Source organism: Myodes glareolus, chromosome 19 (assembly GCF_982192425.1).
Source record: "Myodes glareolus chromosome 19, mMyoGla1.1, whole genome shotgun sequence".
NCBI classification, from domain to species: domain Eukaryota; kingdom Metazoa; phylum Chordata; class Mammalia; order Rodentia; family Cricetidae; genus Myodes; species Myodes glareolus.
The window spans coordinates 41889474-41911182 of record NC_142044.1 but is presented as its reverse complement, the minus strand read 5'-3'; the positions used below and the strand labels follow the sequence as shown (position 1 = coordinate 41911182).

At 50.5% G+C, this 21709-nt stretch overlaps 1 protein-coding gene and 1 long non-coding RNA gene across 3 annotated transcripts in view; both read left to right on the top strand.

The window, feature by feature from the left end:
* The first annotated feature begins 536 nt into the window (after positions 1–536).
* LOC125413417 (uncharacterized) lies at positions 537–5455 on the top strand. The gene is made up of 2 exons (XR_007235945.3): positions 537–1194; positions 4973–5455. It is a non-coding gene; the product is annotated as an uncharacterized LOC125413417 (long non-coding RNA).
* Positions 5456–10286: 4831 nt separating this feature from the next.
* The window catches only part of Micall1 (MICAL like 1), a 31495-nt gene continuing 20072 nt past the window's right edge, over positions 10287–21709 (top strand). The window contains exons 1-4 of one of the 2 annotated variants that reach the window (XM_048454882.3): positions 10287–10719; positions 15287–15335; positions 15654–15795; positions 21506–21600. In XM_048454882.3, coding sequence (XP_048310839.3) covers positions 10574–10719; positions 15287–15335; positions 15654–15795; positions 21506–21600 — 432 coding nt within the window. In that variant the 5' untranslated portion in view covers positions 10287–10573. Of the gene's footprint in view, positions 10720–11125; positions 11304–15286; positions 15336–15653; positions 15796–21505; positions 21601–21709 lie in introns of those variants that run through there. The other variant, XM_085678379.2, reaches the window with a different exon arrangement.

Here is a 21709-nt window from a genome sequence, read left to right as displayed (position 1 = left end):
CTGCCTTTGACTTGCAGAGGTGCGGGTTATATAGAGAGGGAGAGGGCTCCTCTGAAGCATAATCAGGCAATTCGCCGTACGGACCACCTCTAAGGCAAGTACTTTGACTCATCCTCCAGGTGAATTTTTGCGCTAATCTACTGAGACGGGAGCCCATCTCTTTGGGCCCTGCTGGCCAAATGGCAAGTAATGCCATTAGCAGCTACCACTGCTGAGAGGGAGATGAGAAACTACTAGGAGGCCTAAGTTGGAGGTTTTGGGGATGTCTGTCCAGGCTTGGCCTTTTACATCCGAAGGCAGGACTTCAATGTAACTGGAGCAGCCTAGGGTGGCTCCTGCTCACCAGCAATCCTGAAGCTGGCTGAATGGTGGCAGCCAGCTATGCAGCAGTGACCTAGACACAGTATCTGCTGTGATTTACAAGAAATACATCTTTTTTCAGGATATATATATATATATATATATATATCCTGAATATATATATAACTATATATATAGTTATATTTAGTTATATAATTAATATAATTATATAATATATAATGAATGTCTGTTTTGTTTTGAAGACAGGGTTTCTCTGTGTAGCCCTGACTATCCTGGAACTCACTCTATAGACCAGGCTGGCCTCAAACTCAGAGATCCACCAGCCTCTGCCTTCTGAATGCTAGGATTAAAGATGTGCACCGCTGTGCCCAGCAGGAATACATCTTGATGGTGAAGAAGACTCTTAGACCAAAGCTGAGTCCTGACGGCATCTGCTGTAGGTTTCTTTCCGACCCCAGAGTCCTTATGAAGCAGGGCAATGCATGTCAGTGACCCCAGAGTCCTTACGAAGTGTGTGGCAATGCATGTCAGTGACCCCAGAGTCCTTATGAACGGTGACAATGCATGTTCGTGACAAAGCACATGCAATATCTGGACTACAACTGATGCCCAGTTAAGCTGTTTGTATTATTTATCATCTTGGTCCAATGGGCAAACACTTGTGTACAAAAAAAAAAAAAAATACCATCCGGTGTGGGTGACCCCCCAAGTGCGTCTTCTGTGGAAGTGAGAGGATCCTCAAGTACTTTACCGTCTTCTCATCCCGCTACTCATCGTCCAGGACAGCTTACAGCCCTATCTTCCACACCGGCTGTCAGTTCCTCCGGGGTAGGCGTGTGGAACATCCCCTCTGGGGCCCTTCTCCTTCCGAGGGTGAGTCCTGTGAGAAGACCTGAAAGCCTGGCTGCAGGGAGGAGGCGGCATCTGGGTCGGGTCTCAGAGCCCAGACGCAGTTTGGGAGAGCAGCAGTAGGCATCTCAGAACAGCCAAAAGCAGAGAGACAGCCTGAGACTCAGCAGTGTCCGCTGAAAGGACGGGTTGGGCTCCCAAACCAAGCACATTTGTGCCCCCAACAAACCTCTTCTTCCTCTGCTCAGTTCAGTGCGTAGGGGGAACTTGCTTAATTAGGGTATTGGCCTGTTAGGGCTTTCAGTAGGCTCTTTGACCCAGGGCAGTCCCCGATGACAGCATGCACCCAGTGACAGGCAGCACAGGCTCCTCTCTTCTCTGCAGAGCTTAGTATAAGGGTGGCCGCATTTGCCCAGTCCCAGGAAGAGTTTCTAGAATGTAGTAGGTGAGGACAGGAAGGTCTGAAAGGCGAGGCCTATGTGGGATTCCAGGGCTCAGGCTTCCTGTGAGCAAGTGTCCCAGCGAATCCTGAGCTGCCCTGGCCCAGGACGATGGTGAAGACGGAGAAAGCTGTCACCCCGCCACTGAGAATCCCATGTGCCCACTGCTGCTGGCCCTAGCCCTGCTCCTGGAACTCTACAAGGCTCCCATTGTTCACTGCTCCACCAGGCTGACCCCCAGGGAGCAGCTCTGAGCTGGGGGCCTGGGCAGGGCCTCATTCTTGGGACAGCTTGGGTGGAAAAAACTGCAGGTCACACCAGAAGCAGCTAAGGAACTTAGGAAATCCTAGGCTGAGAACCCTGGAATCTGAGGGTCAAGGCCTTTTAGAGAATGCAGTGCACAGTGGGCCACAGGTGGTCTGTGGTCTGGTCTGTCCAGCCCAGGGGGATAATTGTGTGCACAAAGCCCACTCCCTCCTCTCTCTCTCTCTCTCTCTCCCCCTCCCTCCCTCTCTCTCTCTCTCTCTCTCTCTCTCTCTCTCTCTCTCTCTCTCTTTCTCTCTCTCTCTCTCTCCCCCTCCCTTCTTCCCTCTCCCTCTCTCCCTCTTCCTCCCCACTCTCTCCCTCCTTCTCCCCCTCCCTCCCTCCCTCCCTCCCTCTCTCTCCACCTATCTTTCTCCTTCTTTCCCTTTTCTTATAAAGCTGCACCTGCCCTTCTCTGAGTTACCCAGACCTCCCATCTTCCCAGTGATTTGCCTGAGGCCCTGGGTGGCTGAGTGGGCATATTTGTACTTCCCTGTCTGGGCGCTGGCTTTATTTTCAAATCAGAGCCCTGGCATCAGAGTGTGCCTTGGTACTCTAGTGTGGTCTAGTGCTTGGGTAGAGTGAAGTCCTGGGTAGAACTGTCAGCACTGCAATAATAACAATTATGTAGAAAGTGTCATCTAACTGAAACCAGTGTTACACAGACGTGAAAAAGCTAAAATGAATTTGTGTGTGTGTGTGCCGTACGAATGTGTTCATGTGGGTCTGTGCACGTGTATGGGAGGGTGCTTATTCACATGGGTGCAGGGCCATGAGCACTTTCTACCTTATTTTTTAAATTTCTTTTTGTTACATTTATTCATTTATTTTGTGTGTGGGGGGGGGGACGTTGCACCTGCTCCAGCAGGTGTGGAAGTCAGGAGAACTCAAGGGTGTCAGTTCTTGCCTGCCATGAGAGTCTCAGGGATTGGGCTCAAGTCACCAGGCTTGTCAGCAAGAGCCTTTATCCACTGAGTCCTCTCTGAAGGGACTCTGGCCAGCTCAAGCATGGCAAACATGGCTCTGGCAGGCCTTGCCCTTCTCTCTCCTTCCCTCCACCTTGCTAAAATCCATTAGATTACATTCCTGAAGCCAGTCACCAATGTGACTCTTATGTGACTACTTCCTCCTCCTGAGACTGCCGAGGTCCAGCTATCAAAGTATCAAAGTCCTGCAATCAAAAGCACCCTTGCGCTCACCTCATAAACATGTCCAATTAAAACGAAACACCTTATCCTAACACGGGCTTTCCCCTTCTACCTTTATAAACCATCATTTGTCTGTGGGCCATGTCTGTCTCCCCTCTACAAAGGCAATTCTTTGTGCCTCCGGGACAAAAGCCCCTTCCCCTCTCTCTTACTCCCTTTTCTCCAACTATCTCCTGTCTTTGTCTCTTATTCCCTGCCTTTTGTCCCTCTGAGGCAAATAAATCGCCTTTGTGCTGAGCCAAAGCCAGGTCTTTCACTTTCGCTGACTTCACCTTAATTTATTTGAGATGGGGTCTCTACATAGCTAGGGCTGTCCTGGAACTCAGAGAGATCCTTCTGCCTTTGCCTCTGGAGTGTTTGGGTTAAAGGTGTGTGCCACCACAACCAGGTTTCTCTTTTTTCTTTCTTTCTTTTTCTTTCTTTCTTTCTTTCTTTCTTTCTTTCTTTCTTTCTTTCTTTCTTTCTTTCTTTCTTTCTTCGAGACAGGGTTTCTCTATATAACAGTCCTGGCTGTCCTGGAGCTCACTCTGTAGACCAGGCTGGCCTCGAACTCATAGATATCTACCTGCCTCTGCCTCCCAAGTGCTCGGATTAAAGGCATGTGCCACTACCACCCAGCTTTAATTTTTTTTTTTTAAACATGCTCTCACTATGCAGCTCAATCTGGCTGTGAATTTGCAGTCCTCTGACCTTAGCCTTCCCCATAGCTAGAACTGTGCCTGGCTTCTCAAGGCTTCTTTTTAGACCACTCTCACTATGCAGCTCAATCTGGCTGTGAATTTGCAGTCCTCTGACCTTAGCCTTCCCCATAGCTAGAACTGTGCCTGGCTTCTCAAGGCTTCTTTTTAGACCACTGTGTGTTTTGGTATCATCCAGTTGTGTGGAAACTTAATCTCCCAGCTCCCTGCTGAGCAACACTCGGGCTGCTTGCAGAGCTTTACTTTTGTAAGCAATGGCTATCACTGTATGCTCACCCTCGTGCTCCTTGGGTGTCACTTCTGGAACTCAGTCCTAGAACTAGGCCTGCTGTCACAGGTGGAAACCCCTTCCCTTTTACGCAGGCTGATGTTGAGCTGTAGGCAGGTGTAGAGTAAAACACCTCAGGGTTTTACTCAGGGCCTTTCAGGAAGTCACAGCCAAGAGAGCAGTTGGTGTGTACCTGTGCCGGCCAGGTACCTGTTCCCATACCCAGGAACACACAAATCCACCTTTGTCTCTAAGATTGAAGGGACCACGGGCCTCTGAGCAGCTGCATTGTCAGGTGACCAGGATCAGAGACCAGAGGTCCCTGGATGGCAATAATGTCCTTCCTTCCTTCCTTCCTTCCTTCCTTCCTTCCTTCCTTCCTTCCTTCCTCTCTCTCTCCTCTTTCCCTCTTTTCGTCTTTCTCCCTTTTCTCTTTTCTTCATTCCTTTCCTTTCTTCCTCTTTTTTTTTTTAAAGACCAGGTCTTACTGTGTAGTCCAGGCTGGCCTGGAATTCACAGAGTTCTGCTTACTTCTTCTCTTAAGTGCTGGGGTTAAAGGCCACACTAATATGCCTCTAGCCCTCTCTAAGATCTCCCATGAGGTTCTTTTTTTGCAGGGGAGGGATGAGGGACTGGGATTGGGCTTAAAGACTTACAATTGCTAGGTAAGCAGTCTGCCCTTGAATGATGCTGTCTGTAGCCCATTCCTCTCCGTTTTGTCTCTGGAACTTGCCTTGAGACCTGCAGGTGAAAATAAATGTGAGCCCTGGGTCCTAGTTCATTCGTTCATTCCTTCTCACCAGTATTTATTAAATGCTACCCTCTCCCATGCTCAGTGGGGTTTCAGCTGCTGTTTGTGATGGTTAATTTTTATTGTCTACATAGAATCACCTAGGACACATACATCTTGGGCCCTTGTGAGTAGCCGGGGAAGAGGACATTCCTTGAATGCAAGTGATGCCATCCGTCTTAGTTACTGCGTGACTGCCAAGGAGACACCGTGATCAGGACAACTTATAGAAGAAAGCATTTAGTTGGGGGCTTGCGGTTTCAGAGGATTAGTTCACGATCATCAAAGCTCTGGAATAGCTAAGAGCTTATATCCAATCCACAAGCAGAAGACCGAGAGAGAAAACAAGAGACTGAGTCTGGCATGGGCTTTTGATACCTCAAAACCTACTCCCAGTGACAAACTTCTTCCAACAAGGCCACACCTCTGAATCCTTCCTAAACAGTTCCACTAACTGATAACCAAATGTTCAAATAGATGAGCCTATGGGGGCCATTTTCATTAAAATAGCATGCCATCCCGTGGGCTGGGGTTCCAGACTGTATGAAAAGGAAAATAAAATGGGTCTGGGAAGATGGCTCAGTGGGTAAGAGCTTTGACTGCGCAAACACGGGGACCTGAGCTTGAATCACCAGCAGCCAGCAGCATGGGAAGCACCAAATGTTGCCACAGGTACCTGTACCCATAGTGCTGTGGGGCCGGGGAGGGGACAGGAAGATGACTGGAGTTTGCTGGCTGCCAGCTTAGTTCCAGAATTAGTAAAAGGCCCTGTCTCAAAAGAGTAATGTAGAAGATAGAGTAGGGCGCCTGACAGCCTTCTCTGACCTCTGTGCACATGTGCATGGGTGCACACACTTGTGCATGACACCACACACACACACACACACACGTCCACACGCACAAAACCGAAAAAGGAGAAAGTCAGCCAGTGCCAGCATCATCCCCCTCAGCCCCCTGACAATGGGAGCAGCCTCCTCGTGCTCCTGCAGCTGTGCCTTCCCTACCATGACCTGCTGGACCACCACACCATGAGCCAACACAAGCCCTCCCTTCCTTATGCTGCTTAAAGGAGAAAGTAACTAATACATTGTTGTCAGTTTTTAAAACTTTGTTCCTATCTCCATCACAGCCCTTCTGCTAAGCGAGTTGGCTGGCAGAATGGCAAGTGGAAGGCACAGCCCTCAGTTCTTGCCCAGGTCAACCAGAAACCTTCTCTGGCTCTGGCCACTCTCTTCCCATTGCTCACTCTCTCTGTTAAAGCATATCCCCACTCCCCAAGTCTGGAGATCTAACTCAATGTCTTGTACATGCTGGGCAAACATCATACCACTGAGCCACATTCCCAGGCTCAGTAATTGACATAAAAAGTAAGGTAGGACTGATGGTGAAGCTCATCTGGTAGGGCCCTGGATTCAGTCTCCAGTACTGCAGAAATAGAATCAGACACATGGAGACATAATTACCAAAAGTGCTAGCTGGGCATAGCGGGCCATGGCTTGAATCCCAGCACTTGGGATGCAGAGGCAGGCAGAGACCTGCATTTGAGGCCATTCTGATCTACAGAGAGAATTCTAGAGCAGCCAGGACTATAACAGAGAGGTGCTCTCTTTTTTGAAAAATGATCTAAAGGCCAGGCAGTAGTGGCACATGCCTTTAATCCCAGCACTTGGGAGGCAGAGGCAGGTGGATCTCTGTGAGTTCGTGGCCAGCCTGGTCTACAAGAGTTAGTTCCAGGACAGGTACCAAAACTGTAGAGAAACCGCGTCTCGAAAAAACCAGAAGAAAAAACAATGCTCTAAAGTCCTAATCCTGAAACCATGTCTTCCCTTTGACCAAGAGACCAGACCTGCCCGTTGGTCTGTGGCTCCTGAACCTCCCCTGTAAACAAGGACTCATCCCCTTCCTGCACGCTGGTTGACTGTCCACACAGCATTTTACGGCCATTATCTCACTTGGCTACCCACAAAGCCGGGATGCAGGCAGGGCAAAGATTATTATCCACACCTTACAGGGAGGGAAATTGGGGCTCACTGGGGTGAGGTGTCTGGCCTGCAGTCACACAGCTCTGGTCACCATGCAGGTCCTTCATGATGCGGCAAGCTGACTCAGGCACTGGATTTCTGAAGCCCACAGATGGCTGTTGGGGGCCAAGGGCTGAGCTGTCTAAGCTATTATTAAGGCAATGTGAAAGATCAAGGTCAGACTAGCAGCAGTAAGTCACCGACCGACAGGCTCTCCTTTTGGAAAGGGGTACAGTCATTTCTGGGATTTTCAATATTTTGGACAGGGTTTTGTTACATAGCTCAGGCTGGCCCCTAAATCACTCCCTTCTCTACCCCCTACCCCTGGAACTGAGGACCAAACCCAGGGCTTTCGGCTTGCTAGGCAAGCACTCTACCACTAAGCTAAATCCCCAACCCCTAAGCTGAGTTTGTAGTGAGAATCCTGCCTGAGTGATGTTTGAAGACTGAAGAAGCTAGGTTCAGGGTCCCAACCCCAAGTCCTTGATTTAAGGGGAGTGTCTAGACCCAGATTCCACAGGGGCAGTGCAGAAGGTGGCAGTGAAAGGCCAATTGGTAGATTTCTAGCTGCAGTGTGAAGCTGGTTGATGTGTCTCCTGGATCACAACTGTATTCTGAAGTGTGATTCTGGGGACTTTGAGGAAGCAGAATTCAGTCTCTTTCTTTGATAACTGACCCTCAGAGGACAGGCGATAAGTTAGGTACAAAGGTTTCAGTTTTCTCCTGGTTTTTGTTGTTTTGTTTTGGTTTGGTTTTTTTGAGACATGGGTTTCTCTGTAGCTTTGGAGCCTGTCCTGGAACTAGCTCTTGTAGACCAGGCTGGCCTTGAACTCACAGAGATCCTCTTGCCTCTGCCTCCTGAGTGCTGGGATTAAAGATGTGCACCACCACTGCTCAGCTCCTATCTCATGTTTTAAAGTACCAGAATCAATTGTTTAACTTATGAGGGTCAGTCATTTATTTATAATTATTTTTATTTATTTTACATTGGTTTTTCTTTTTTAATTTTTAAAAAGATTATGTATGGAGTGTTCTGTCTGCATGTATGCCTGCACGTCATAAGAGAGTACCAGATCTCATTATAGATGGTTGTGAGCCACTACGTAGTTGCTGGTAGCTGAACTCAGGATCTCTGGAAGAACAGTCAGTGCTCTTGATCTCTGAGTCATCTCTCCAGCCCTTATTATTGGTTTTTCAAGACAAGGTTTCTCTGTGTAGCCCTGACTGTCCTGGAACTCACTCTGTAGACTAGGCTGGCCTCGAACTTACAGAGATCCACCTGTCTCTGTCTTCCAAATGTTGAGATTAAAGACATGTGCTGCCAACCACCACCTGGCTCGTTTATTAATTTTTTTAAAGATTTATTAATTTTACATATGTGAGTGTTTTGCCTGTATATATGCCTGTGCTGTGCACAACATGCAGACAGTGTCCCTATAGTCAAGAGAGTATTAGATCCCCAAATTTGGAGTTACATGTGGTGGCTAGTCACAGATTGGGTGCTAGAAATCCAACCCAGATTGTCTATGAGAGCAGCAAGTGCTCTTTCTTGTTCCACACATTTTTTATTTTACATTTATTTTTGTGTGCATATGTGTGCTTATGATTGTGGGGACCTGTGTGGAGGTCAGAGGACAACTTGTGGGAATGGGTTCGCTCCTTCCATCACGTACATCTAGACAATTGAATTCAGGTCGGCGGTCTTGGCAATAAGTGCCTTTATGCAATGAACCATTTTATTTTTGTTTTTGTTTGGTTTTTTAAGACAGGGTTCCTCTGTGCAACAGCTCTGACTGTCCTGGAACTCACTTTGTAGATCAGGCTGTCCTTGAACTCAGAGATCTGCCTGCCTCTGCCTCTGGAGTGCTGAGATTAACGCATGTGCCACCACTGCCTGGCTTCTGAGGAACAATTCTACTGGCCCTGTTTATTTATTTGGACACAGGGTTTCTCTGTGTAGTCTTGGTTGTCCTGGAACTCACTAGTCCAGGCTGGCTTCCAAGTCCCAGAGATCCACTTGCCTCTGCCTTTTGCATGCTGGGATTAAAGGTGTGCTATCATTCCAGGTTCCTATTTATTTTTATGTTGTAGCTCAGGCTGGCCTGCTACTGTGTAACCAAGGTTATCCTCAACCTTGGGTGGTTCTTCCTGCCTCAGCATTCACCCATACATTGTATAAACATGTGAGCCATTCTTCCTAGCTTTATTTCTAAACAGGTCTCTCGTAGGCCAGACTGACATCTTAACTCTTGCTTCCACCTCTCAAGTGCTGGGATTATAGCCATAAACCAGAAGGTTCTATCTCCATGTTTAAGATACTAGGTGACAGTAGATTTTAGGATTGGGGAAGAAGGGAGCCAGGATTTGAGACTGAGTTGATAGAACTCCAAAACCCTGTTCCAGATGACTCAGGCCCCCTTCATTCCCTCAGGGGGAGCAGCAGACCCAATCCTACTAGCTAGGCATAGATCAGAGTGATGTCACCATCTCCGCAGCTGATTCAACAGGCCTCTGGGGGAGGGGTCTATTGGCGGGATCTTAAGAAACCAGCAGACCAGGCGACGAGGCAGGGGAGGTTCCAAAGTCAGGTGTGGCCCGAACACTCCATTAGAGGGTGGTCTGTTTCTCGGTCCTTCCAGCAAAAGCGCAGCCCCCTGCCATTCTTAAAGTTGAAGGGACGCGAGCCCAGAAAGGTGTGTGCGAGTCAGTGAGATCTCCTAGTTTACACAGCTAGAGGGGGACTACCAAGAAGGACCAGCTTGGTTGTGGGGGTCTCCAGCCTGTCACTACATAGCTCTCTGGATTGGTGGTGGTAGAGATGTTTGCGTCCCCTAAGCAGGCCATGATGGGTGGAGGGACGGACGACCGGGGTGTTACAGAGTGGGGAGGAGGTGGTAGGATGCTGGTGACCATATGGAGGTTTGGGGATATGCGTGGAAAGTGCCTCGATTCTTTCAGACTGGGTGTGGGTGTGGTTCATAGAAGCCAGGGAGGAGGATCCGCAGGTTCTGAGGGGTGAGCTTGAGGCAGGCAAGTGGCAAGCGAGTGTGTCCCGCCTCTGGGGTAGGAGGGTCTGGGGAGCCTGCGGGTGGCGATGGGGAGGGGCTAGCCAGCGATGGGTTGTCCCGCCTGCCAGGAGGGGTTCCTCTTGGGAAGGGGTGACCGATCTGGAGAAGAGGGGTTATGGGGCGTCCGCCCTTCCGGGGAAGGGGCTCGACGGCGTGGGCGGGGCCGCAGGGTGGGGCCTCCTCCTCCTCGCGCTCCCCCGCGGCGCGGGCGAGCTAGCAGGCGGGCGGGGGCGGGGACGGAGGCGGTGGGCGCCCGCGGCCGGCCCACAATGAGAAGAGCGGGCCGCGGTGAGTAAGCGGCGGCCGGCCAGGCCGGGCCACGCGGGGCGGAGGCTGCGCGGGCAGGTCGGGGCAGGCTGACCGGGCGGGGTCGGGAGCCGAGCCCGCAGCCCTAGCCGCGCCAGAGCCGAGCGAGGACACCGAGGCCCCGCCCCGGCCGCCGGTGGCGCCCCGAGCTCCCAGCCGCGCCGCAGTCTCTGCCGGAAACCGACCCCGTCGGAGCCCGAGCGCCAGCCTCGTGTTACCTGACCCGGAGTCGGAGCCGCGCGAGCCGAAGCCCGAAGCCCGAGTCCCAGCCCCAGTCGGGGCCGGCCGAGCCCGGCCCACCATGGCGGGGCCGCGGGGCGCCCTCCTGGCCTGGTGCCGCCGCCAGTGCGAGGGCTACCGCGGCGTGGACATCCGCGACTTGAGCAGCTCCTTCCGGGACGGCCTGGCTTTCTGCGCCATCCTGCACCGGCACCGACCCGACCTGCTGTGAGTGCCCGGGGCGCGCGAGCGCGCGGAGCTGAGGACCGCCGCCCCCCTCAGTGACGCGCGCCGCCCCGTAAGGTCCGGGAGTCCACACCCGTCGACTCTGTATGCGGAGCCGGGCCGCCGAGACCCTAGACCCGTGCACCCCTCCCCCACCTTGGGCCCCTGGTGTCAGGCTGACCCCTCCTCAGGGACGCTCCTACTCGAGGCTCCAGCGCACACGCTGAGCTGAGCCGAGCCTCCCTTGGGCGGCGCCTGTGCATAGTACCCCCCACACTTGACTGTAGGGGATCAGACTGTGCCACTCCCCCAGATAGGCTGCCTCCGAGTTTGGGCTCCTGTGAGCAGACCTCCAAGTGCTCTGGGAGACTGACTTTTTCCAATAGGAATTTACATCGGGAAGGGCAACCACCGGAAAGGGTGTCAGAAAGAAGGCTGCCCCAGATCTCGTCCCACCGGAGATCGCTGCCCGGCTCTATTCACCCGGTTCTTCCCTCCCCCAGAAGCCTTAGCCCGGTTCCCTTCTATGTATAAGCTCTGTCATCCGACTCTTCAAGTCCCATATTTTGTCGGACTCCCACGGGAATGTAGGTCATTAGTTTCACTTCTCTTCAGCTCTTTTTCCATTTACGTTTAAAGTGCAAAGAACCTGGCGGGCGGATGGAGGAAAGCCACCTCTCCATAAGGCATTCTGGGCTGATGCGCTGTAGGGCATTAACCCCGTTTTTGGCACAGAGGTCCTAGATTAATGACTGTCGGGTGACTTGGGGTACACTACTTCCCAACACCACCTCAAGTAGGAGTCTGACAGGCTGTATGCGCTATAGTCCTGCTGTTCACAGTGGGGCACAGCGATGGGGCAGAGAAGGAGTGGAGTGGGGGGCTGGGAGGGTGACGACTCTTGGACAGTTGACAGTCCAATCTGTAGCTTCCTGCTGGAAAGTGGGTCCCTCCAACCCGAGCCACTCCGAAGGGTCTCCTGGAAAAATGTATTCAGGCCTGCAGAACGATTGACATGGGCTTCTACCTCAGCTTTCTTTTCTCAACCCTGGAACCTCTTTTCGTTTGTTCATTGATTTATTTAATCGTAAAACTGAAAGTGACAGTTCATCTGGTGTCTGCCTTCCTTTCACTTCAGGCTTTAGTAGCAAATCTGGAAGAGGCCTGGCTCTGTCTTCCTCCAGCTCTCACAGCCTGCAGTCTCTGCTGCTCTCTCCCAGACCTGTTTCCATAGGACAGGCTGTGGGAGGGCCCGGGAAGGGATTGCCCAGCTCTAACTTGATTTACTGTGTGTGCAGTTGAATAGTGTCCCAGGGGCTCTGGAAGACAGGGTTTGGGGGTGTGGAAGCCGAAGGGAGCTAGGTTTTATAGCAGGGGACCCAGTGCTAACTGAAAAGGGGAGTGGGCTTGGGCTTGCAGTGGTGGAGATGCTGGCTTGACCCCTGCTTTGAAGCTGCCGCTCAGGGGTCTTCTTTTTGCTGGGGACTAGCCCTGAAGCAGGAGTCAGAGGATGAGCCTCAAGAGAGGATTTAGTGTCAGGGATGCTAAGTGCTGAACCCCCCTCCCCCCCAAGTGCTGGCTGCCTGCTTGGTGCTAATGTTTAAGCCCTGGGGAAAATCATTGGTTCTCTGTACATCTGGAAGGTGGGGTTGATAACAAGACCTACCTCACAGCCCTGTGGTCAGGATTTTAAAGGAGGTAATAAGCAGGCAGTTAACACTAACCACTGGAAGAGGTGCTATTAGGCAGTGGGGGGTGGGAATGACTGCTTAACCCCTTCATCTAGTCAACAAGTATGTGTCCTCACTGCTCCCACACACTGGAGTTGGCAGAGACCACAGCCAGCAAGGCAGAAGCCTACATACTAGCCAGCCGTGGTGGCCCATACCTTTAATCCAAGTACTCGGGAGGCAGAGGCAGGTAGATTACTGAATTCAAGACCAGCTTGGCTACAGTCAAGGCTACACAGAGAAACCCTTTCTTGAAAATCAAAAACAAAAACAGTAACAAAAAAGCCTACAAACTGTCACACATATAGAGCTTGAGGTGACTAACTAGGGGTACCTAACTGTAGGCCTCCAGGGGACACATCCTGGGGGAAAGGCCAAGGTAAAGAGAAGGCCCCAAGGCCCTGCCTGAGGACTTTCAAGGCCCCGGGGAAGTCACTCAGATGTCCAGAAAGCAGGTGTGAAGGGCTTCCCTCTCAAGCAGAGGTCTAGATTCAATCCAGTTGGTCATTTGCTAGGGAGGCTGGGCCTGGACCCTGCTAGTTGTGTGAGAAAGAAACAGAGGCCCAGTTCTTCCTAAAGTGCAGAGAAAGGTGGAGGTTTATCTGTCCTCCATTTATTTACTTGCTAGGGATTGATTCCAATCCCGTGTGCATGCCAAGGAAGCACTTAGGGGTAGATCCGTACAGGAGTAGATGTAGAGTGAGGGTTCTCGCCAGGACTGCAGGCCTTGCCAGCCCAGGGCTGGTCCCAGGCTCTCTCTGTGTGTGCTTGTGTGGGGGTTCCTGCTGTGTTGGGTGAGGAGCTGGACCATGCCCTACTCCCTCCTCCAGCTTTTTCTAAATTCCCTTGAGACCAGGGCCCATGTGGCATTCATTTCTGTGCTTTCATTTCCTCGTGTCAGATGGAACTTTCTCGGCCTCTGAAAATTCTCAGATCTGTGCAGCCCAAACCCAGATGGTGTTTAGGGGTAGAGATGAAGTAGGAGAAGCTGAGGAAACACTAGTTTTGTGTGTGTTTATGTATGTGTATAGGCTGGAGGTCAATTTAAGAAGGTAGTCCTTTTTTTTTTTTTTTTTTTTTGAGACAGGCACTCATTGAGACCAGGGAGGGGCTAGGCTCTGACTGGCCATCAGACCGCCTGTCTCTTTCTCCCCAGTGCTGGGGACACAAGCATTGGTGCTGTGAATTGAACTCAGGTCCTCATGCTTGTGTGGCAAGCATTGCACAAGGGAGCCACCTCCCCAGTCCCAGTTTCCCCAGTTTTATAGGTTTCATCATGTATTATTTCAACAAACGTGTACAAGAACACTTCCTGAACACCAGGAACTGTGTGGGGTCCTAGGGAGGCAGTGGGGACAAACTATGACCCCACCTTCTAGGAACACTGCTGAGGAAACCAAACTGTCCAGACAAGTTGCCCTTCTGTCAATGGACTTGGAGTCCCCCTGTGTTGGACACTACTGTGTTTAGTATTACAGATGAGGAAACTGAGGTACAGAGAGACGAAGTAGCTGGCAGAAGAAGGTCACCGCTAGGCAATGGCAAAGCTTGCACACTTTGCAGTATCTAGGAGACCTCTGTCACTCTCAGATGCTGCTGGCCCTCACGCCAGCCCAGGAGCAAGGCCTGAGGCTCTCCTGAGTTTTCAGGCAGTAGAGATAGGTAGGGTTCCTGACCTGCCCACAGTCACACAGCCTACCCGAAAGAGCAGGCCCACAGTGCCCCGCCTACTCATGGTCCAGCCCACTGGTTTCCACAGATGATAAAACCAACCAGCACCCATGTTTCCCACATCAATGCCCTGTGGAACAGTTCTGCCACCACTCACCTGCCTCACTCAGAAGGGAGAAGCCCTTTCCTAGGGAAGTAGGAAGTCCCCTGGAGGGAAAATGTCCCCGGGGTGGCTGATGGGGCAGACCAGCTGTTAGTTCTAGCGGCTCTGCAGTACGCTTGTTTCTGCTCTGCTGCTAACTTGTTCTATTTTAGGCCCCATTAAGAAACAAATGTAGGGGCTAGAGTTTACTCCTTGGTTAAGAGCGCTGGCTGCTCTTCCAGCGGAATGGGGTTCAACTCCAGCACTCACTGTGACAGCCTGCAACTGTACCTCTAGTCCCAGGAAATCCGATGCCCTCTTCCGACCTTGGGCATCAGGTAGATACTTGGGACACAGACATACATGATGAAAAACAGATATATATTAAATAAATAAACAAAAAATACGTATGTGCACATACACAATAAATAAATAATACAAATTTAACAAAACAAAAAAAGAAAAACATTCCTCCTGGGGTTGGATGGCGTTTTGGATTCTGTGCTTGGTGTGGCTTGTGTGTTTGTGACATTTGATGGAAGTTCCAAAAGTGTAGATTCCCAGGGCTGGTTAGCTTCGCCTCTTGAATCTCACCACCCTCTTCTGTAAAATGGGGTGAGCACCTGTCAGGCAAGGTGCAGGGAAGTGCGGGCTCCCCTGCATGGGAACACCCACACTGCAAGTCCTCCGCATGCTTGGTTTTGCCACCAACTGAGGAGAATGTCTCCTGAGGAAGAACTGGCCATGAATCAAGAATCCAGCCATGACTTGGAGCTTGAGCCCACCCCTTCTCAGTGATTTCTCAGGCCTCGCTTGGGTACCTTTAGGGGCCATAGGCTCACTCTCTGCTTCCAGTCGACAGCGACAGTTCCATCAGGACTTGCAGCCTCAGTTTCCTCCTCAGGAACTAGGTGCCCTCTCAGCTCTTGGAGAGCTGAGGCTGGTCTTGCCAGGATAAGATCACCTCTTCCCCTCCCTCCTGACTCTGTCTGTCACCTCTCTTGATCAGTCCTTTTGTCTCTTGCAGTGACTTCCAATCTCTCTCCAAGGAAAATGTCTTCGAGAATAACCGTTTGGTGAGTCCTCAGACAGATGGGAGCACAGAGGACTGTGGTGAGAGAGGGCAGGGGTTGCAGAGGGCCACTACATTTGGAAAGGGGACTGGTTCAGGTCCTAGGGGAGGTCCTTGTTCTCCCTTCTCACTGCTTCCCATGGGTGAGCTGCTCCTTCAGCTGCTCCTTCAGGCCACCATGTGGAGATGGGATTGTAGTCACCTAGTTCTCTAACAATGAGCTGGTCCCGGTCTGAGAAGTGTTCCCTGACTCTGCCATCTTGCTGTCCTCTCCTCATTGTGGCCGCTCCTGTCTCCACCTTCATACCTGTTTCCATCCTAGGCCTTTGAAGTGGCTGAAAAAGAGCTGGGGATCCCTGCTCTCCTGGACCCCAATGACATGGTCTCCATGAGTGTCCCTGATTGTCTCAGCATCATGACCTATGTGTCCCAGTACTACAACCACTTCACCAGTTCTGGCCAAGGTAAGAGGGACAGCCCTTCAGGGAGGCTGCCCTGGGCTGTTTACTTCTTTTCTGAGCAGTACAGAAATAGCTAGGATGGCTAGCTGGTGGTGGCACATGCCTCTAATGGAAGGCAGAGGCAGGTGGAACTCGGAGTTTGAGGCCAGCCTGGTCTACAGAGTGAGTTCCAAGACAGCCAGGGCTGCACAGAGAAACTCTGACTCAAAAAGCCAAAGAAGGAAGGAAAGAAAGAAAGAAAGAACCAGGAAACAAACAGCTTGTCATTCATTCACTGACTGTAGATTTGCTAGTTTACATATTTTTTGCAATAAAACAGCACTGGCTTGGGTGATGTGCTCACACCTGTAATCTCCATACTTGGGAGGCTGAGGCCGAAGGATTACCTCAAGTCTGAGGCCAGCCAGGGCCACACAATCAGATCCTGGCTGCTTTGCCCTGTATGTGTGTGTGTGTGTGTGTGTGTGTGTGAGAGAGAGAGACAGAGAGACAGAGAGAGAGACAGAGACAGAGACAGAGAGAGACAGAGAGAGAGAGAGACAGGCAGTAAACCCAGGTGAGCTCATCTGTGTGTTCACCTCCCCTCACCCACTGCACTTCCTGTCTGACACTTCCTGTCCCGACACTTCCCAGCGCTTTTTCTTCCTGCCATGCTGCTCTCTTCTGGGCTGTTGCACAGCATCTTTGCAGAGCCTGCCTCCTCGGCTTGAGTGTAGAGACACTGGAAAAGGGCATATGCTGGAGGGACAGGCTTCCTTTCTGTTCTAGTCAGGTTCCTGAGTGTCCCAGGGTAGCTCGGGGACAGACAGCTCCTTTCTGCATAGGGGAAGTGAGTCTAAAGAGAGGAAGCAAGGAGCTCAAGAATACAGCACAGAAGCTGAACAGTGGGCCTGAGAAGTCAGGGGTCCTCCTGAGTCCTACACTGGGTAGTTGCTGCCACTAGGACCTGAATAGCCAACCCCATGTGGGTCATGTTTTCTGTGTCTGCTTTGTGTGGGCAGAATCCAGTCTGTCTCTTTAAATGGGGTGGGGCTCAGTGGTTAAGAACATAGTCTGTTCTTCGAGAGGATCCATCTAGTACCCACATGAACATGGAAGCTCACAACAGTCTATAATTCTAGTTCCAGAGGGTCGAATGTTCTGACCTCTGCAAGCATCAGGCATGAACATACATGCAAACATAATTTAGTGATAATAAAAAACTTTGGAGCATGTCCTGGAACTAGCTCTTGTAGACCAGGCTGGCCTCGAACTCAGAGAGATTCACCTGCCCCTACCTACCGAGTGCTGGGATTAAAGGCGTGTACCACCACTGCCTGGCTATAAAAACGTTTTTATAAAAGGCTGGATGTGGTTGTGCACGCCTTGTATACCAGCTCATAGGAGGCCAGCCCGGTCTTCTAAGGGAGTTCTAGGACACCCAGGGCTACATTGTGAGACCTTGTCTCAAAAAAAATGAAAGAGATGGGCTGGAGAGATGGTTCAGAGGTTGAGAGCTCTTCCCAAAGGGCCTGAGTTCAATTCCCAGCAATCACATGGTGACTCACAACCATCTGTAATGGGGTCTGGTGCCCTCTTCTGGCCTGCAGGCATACACACAGAAAGAATATTGTGTACATACATAATAAATAAATAAATAAATAAATAAATATATATATATATATTTTTTTTAAAAGACTGAATTCAGAGACGGGCAGTGGTGATACATGCCTTTAATCCCAGCACTTGAGAGGCAGAGGCAGGTGGATCTCTGAGAGTTTGAGGCCAGCCTGGTTTAAAGAGTTGAGTTCCAGGACAACCAGGTCTGTTACACAGTGAAACCCTGTTTTGAAAAACCAAACAAACAAACAAAAATAAAAGACTGAGTTCTCTTCTCAGCACTTATGCCCAGCAGCTCACAACTACCTGTAACTCTAGCTCCAGAGGATCTGGCCTTCATGGGCAATGCACTCACGTGTGCAAAACAACACAGAGGCCAGGACGTGGTGGCACACGCCTTTAATCCCAGCAGAGAGGAGGCAGAGAAGGATCTCTGAGTTCAAAGCCAGCCTGGTCTACCAGAGCTAGTTTCAGGAAAGGCTCCAAAGTTACAGCCAAACACTGTCTCGAAAAACCAAACCAAACAATAACACATAGACACACACATATACATGCAATTAAAACATAAAAGAAAACTTTAACATTTGAAATTAAGTAAGCAAAGTGTTTGGAAGATGCACGTAGCTGGCTGGAGCTTGCTGGAACTTAGGTATCTGCAATGCCAGGGACAACTGCACTGCATTGGAAGACCCCAGAGTCACTGTGGGAAGGAATCTAGCTTCAGTAGAGATAAGAACATGACCTCAGACTTTTCCCTTTGCATTGCTTAACCTTCACCTCAGTCTCCTCTTTGTGATGGGGTTCTGCATAGAGCCCACCTCACAAGGTTGCTGAAAGGAGTGAAAGGGATGTGTGCAGAGCATGTTTGTCCTCTCTGATTTAGGACTCAGGATGCTTGTAACTCACATGTCCCCAGCTTGTGCGGTACGGTCTCATTACTGTGACTTTCGCAGTCTGGGAAACGACTAACATCTATAGTGTGCCGTGTGCTGAGTTATAAAGGATGAGCGTCACCGTGAGGGTGCTTCTAGTTCTGATGGCCTTGTTGGGTGGAAGCCCCTGTAACAGAAGAACATATGTATCTGGATTGCTGGTTGAGTGTAGCTTGCATAATAGTCAGGATCCATGAATGGACCATGTGACCCTGATCACAATTTTATTTCCAGACTGCACTTCTCCACTCTGTTCTTCTGCTTCCTCCTACCCCTTTCAGATGGTCTTTTTATGTAGCCCAGGCTAGCCTGAAATTCAGTATGCTTCTTCCTTACCTTCTAAGACAGAGTTAACAGGTATGTGTAGTCATGCTCACTTTGTTTCCCAGTCTCTTTGTGGCCAATCATGAATCTCTCTTCAGCCCTTCCTGGGAGTCAACTTCCTAGACCTGCCTGCAAGGTGGGGGTGTCCTGTGACGTTTCATTGGTTAAGATAAAGTTTGTATCTTTTATGTCATTTGGCCCCTAGATACAAATCATTTTTATCTCATCTGCCACCGCTGTGATGTGTTCCAACCCTGTGTTCCCTCCCCAAGATGGTCCTGTATTGTATCTTTTGGGCAAGTGGAAAGTGTGTGTGTGTGTGTGTGTGTGTGTGTGTGTGTGAGAGAGAGAGAGAGAGAGAGAGAGAGAGAAGAGAGAGAGAGGAGAATGGCCAATTCTTCCTTGCCTGGCCCTCTCATCTATATAGTAGCCACTGCCTCTTTCTCCTGGGTAACACACAGAATATACTTAAGTATGTACAACCCAGGGCTTTCTACATGCTAAACAGGCACCGCTCACTGAGCCCTGTCCCAGCCTTCCTTCCCTGCAGACCAGCACTGTCTGCACAGCTGTGCTGCCCCAGCACCTGGAACCCAGTACTTTAGTAAGTACTTGTAGAGCCCTTGCTGTGTGCCAGGCATTGTGTTGGCTGCTGGGGAAAGAGAGTTTCAGAGATCATGCTGTATGGTGTTGGAGGAAGGGAAAGAAAGCATTAAGCAGTACATTTCTCAGGATCTGAACAAGGAGAACAGGAAGTGGTCACTTTAGATGTGTAGTCTTGGAGGGCCTTGAAGGTGATATCTGAAGTGAGCAGGAGACAGCCCAGTCAGCTCTGAAGGTGTGGGGAGGAGTGTGGCAGGCTAGAGCCGCGTGGGTCCTGTGCTGCTGGGGAACTAGGAGAAAGAGGACAGGAGCCAGCGCAGGGAATCTCCCCAGGGGCTTGCCTAGGCTGCTGAGTTTCCCAACCTTTTCACTGTGACTCAGAGTTAAGACAGCTTTCCAGTCAGGCATGCCCTTAATCCCAGCACTAGGGCAGCAGAGGCGGGTGGATATCAGTTTGAGGCCAGCCTGGTCTATATAGTTCCAGGGCAGTAGTTTAAGGGCTACGTAGTAAGACCCTGTCTCAATAAAATACAACAAAACAAAAAAAGAGATGCATTCCCTGCCACATCCCCAAGTTCACACACATGTGTAAATGACATAAGCTTTAGAAATCAGTCCTTTACCGTCTGACATGATGGTCTTTGCATTGAGTAGATGTTTCTTCTCTATGTACGCCCTTGTTCAGATGGACTGAATGCCATCTGCTTCTTCCTTGCAGGGTGTCTTTAAGGCCTGGGACTAGAGGCTTGCTGAATGTTATTACAGACCTCTGCAAGGAATTTGTATTTGATTGAATTGTATTATCACTATTAATACTATAAATATTTGTTTTGTATGTGTGTATGTGTGTGCCTGAGCATATCTCTGTGGGTCATATGTTTGTGTCATAAGCCTGCAGAAGTCCAGAAGGGCATTGGATCCTCTGGAACTGGAGTTACAGGTGTTTGTGAACTGCCATGTGGGTGCAAAAACTCAAGCCAGGTTCTCTGTAAGAGCCATGTTGTTTGTTTCTTTGCTTGTTTTCAAGACAAGGTTTCTATGTGGCTTTGGAGCCTGTCCTGGAACTCACTTGGTAGACCAGGCTGATGCTAGTCTCAAACTCACGGAGATCTACCTGTCTCTGCCTCTAGAGTGCCACCATCATCTGGCCTAAGAGCCATTTTTTTTAAAGCTGGGCAGGGGTAGCACACGCCTTTAATCCCAGCACTTGAGAGGAAGTGTAAGTTTGAGGCCAGCCTGGTCTATAGAACTAGTTCCAGGACAGCCAGGGCTAGCCAAAAAAAACTCTGTCTCAATCCTCCTCCCCCACCAAAATTCACATTTGCTTATTTAATTTGTGTGCATATATACCATGGCTCATGTGTGGGACAACTGTGGGAGTCATTTCTCTCTATCCACCATGTGGTTTTTCAGAGACTGAACTCAAATCATCAGCCTTGGCAACCAGAGTCTTTACCTGCTGCATCATCTCACTGGCCTTTTAATTGATTAACTCACTAATTAGTTATTTTTTGAGACAGGCTCTTACTTTGTAGCTCAGACTAGCTCAGAATTCATAATCGTGTGGTCTCAGCATTCCAGGGACTGGGGTTACAGGTGTGCACCACACAGACACACACTTGCATATACCTTGTTTCTTTTCAGCACTGGGCTTGAACTCAGAGCCTTGATTATGTTAGCCAAGTGCTTTATGGATGAGCTGTCTGAATACTTGTTAGATTACCACACACGGACTGTTTTGTGGTGCACAGTTCTCAAGAAGCTAGAGGTTGGATGTTGTTTTACTGCGCGGGTCCAGAGGAGATTCTCAACTTGACACCAGCTGATGGGGGAGGGACATAACCTGAGGGGAGCCCTGGCGTGTGTGTGTGTGTGGGGGGGGTTTCTCTGACTCTGGGCCACATCTGCTCACTTGGAGACAGGCGGGCGACCTCAGGGAGTAGACCACCTCCCTGAGCCTTCAGGTCAGACTTCATCCCTTTGCCTGAGTGAGAAGGAGGCTGGGGCTAGGCCGGCTGTACCCAGGCTTGTGGCAGTCCTGAACAGTGAATCACTGGCTCCACTTGAGGGAGGTTGAGCAAGGCCTCTGGCGCACAGCCTGAAAGTGGAAGTGTTTCCCACTTTTTCTTACTGCAGTACAGGTGCAGACCCGTGTTCTGCCCAGAGGAGGTGGCTGTGGAGCTTTGGGTGGGTTGGCACCTCCCTGGTCTCCAGGTTCTCTCCCTGCCTCAAACAGTGTCTTTCCTGTCTTGTAGGGGCTGTCTCACCATCACCCTCACCAGGAAAGGACCCAGCACCCCACTCCCCCCCATCTGCATCCCCTGCTGTGCAACCAGGAGAGGAGGCTCAGGTAGGCAGACTCCTTGGGTGGAAGAGCAGGCGAGGGGCACAGCCTGGATGTTTTCTCCAGAGTCTGAGTGAGTCACGTTCATTCCTGTGACTGAGTGGACAAACCCCAT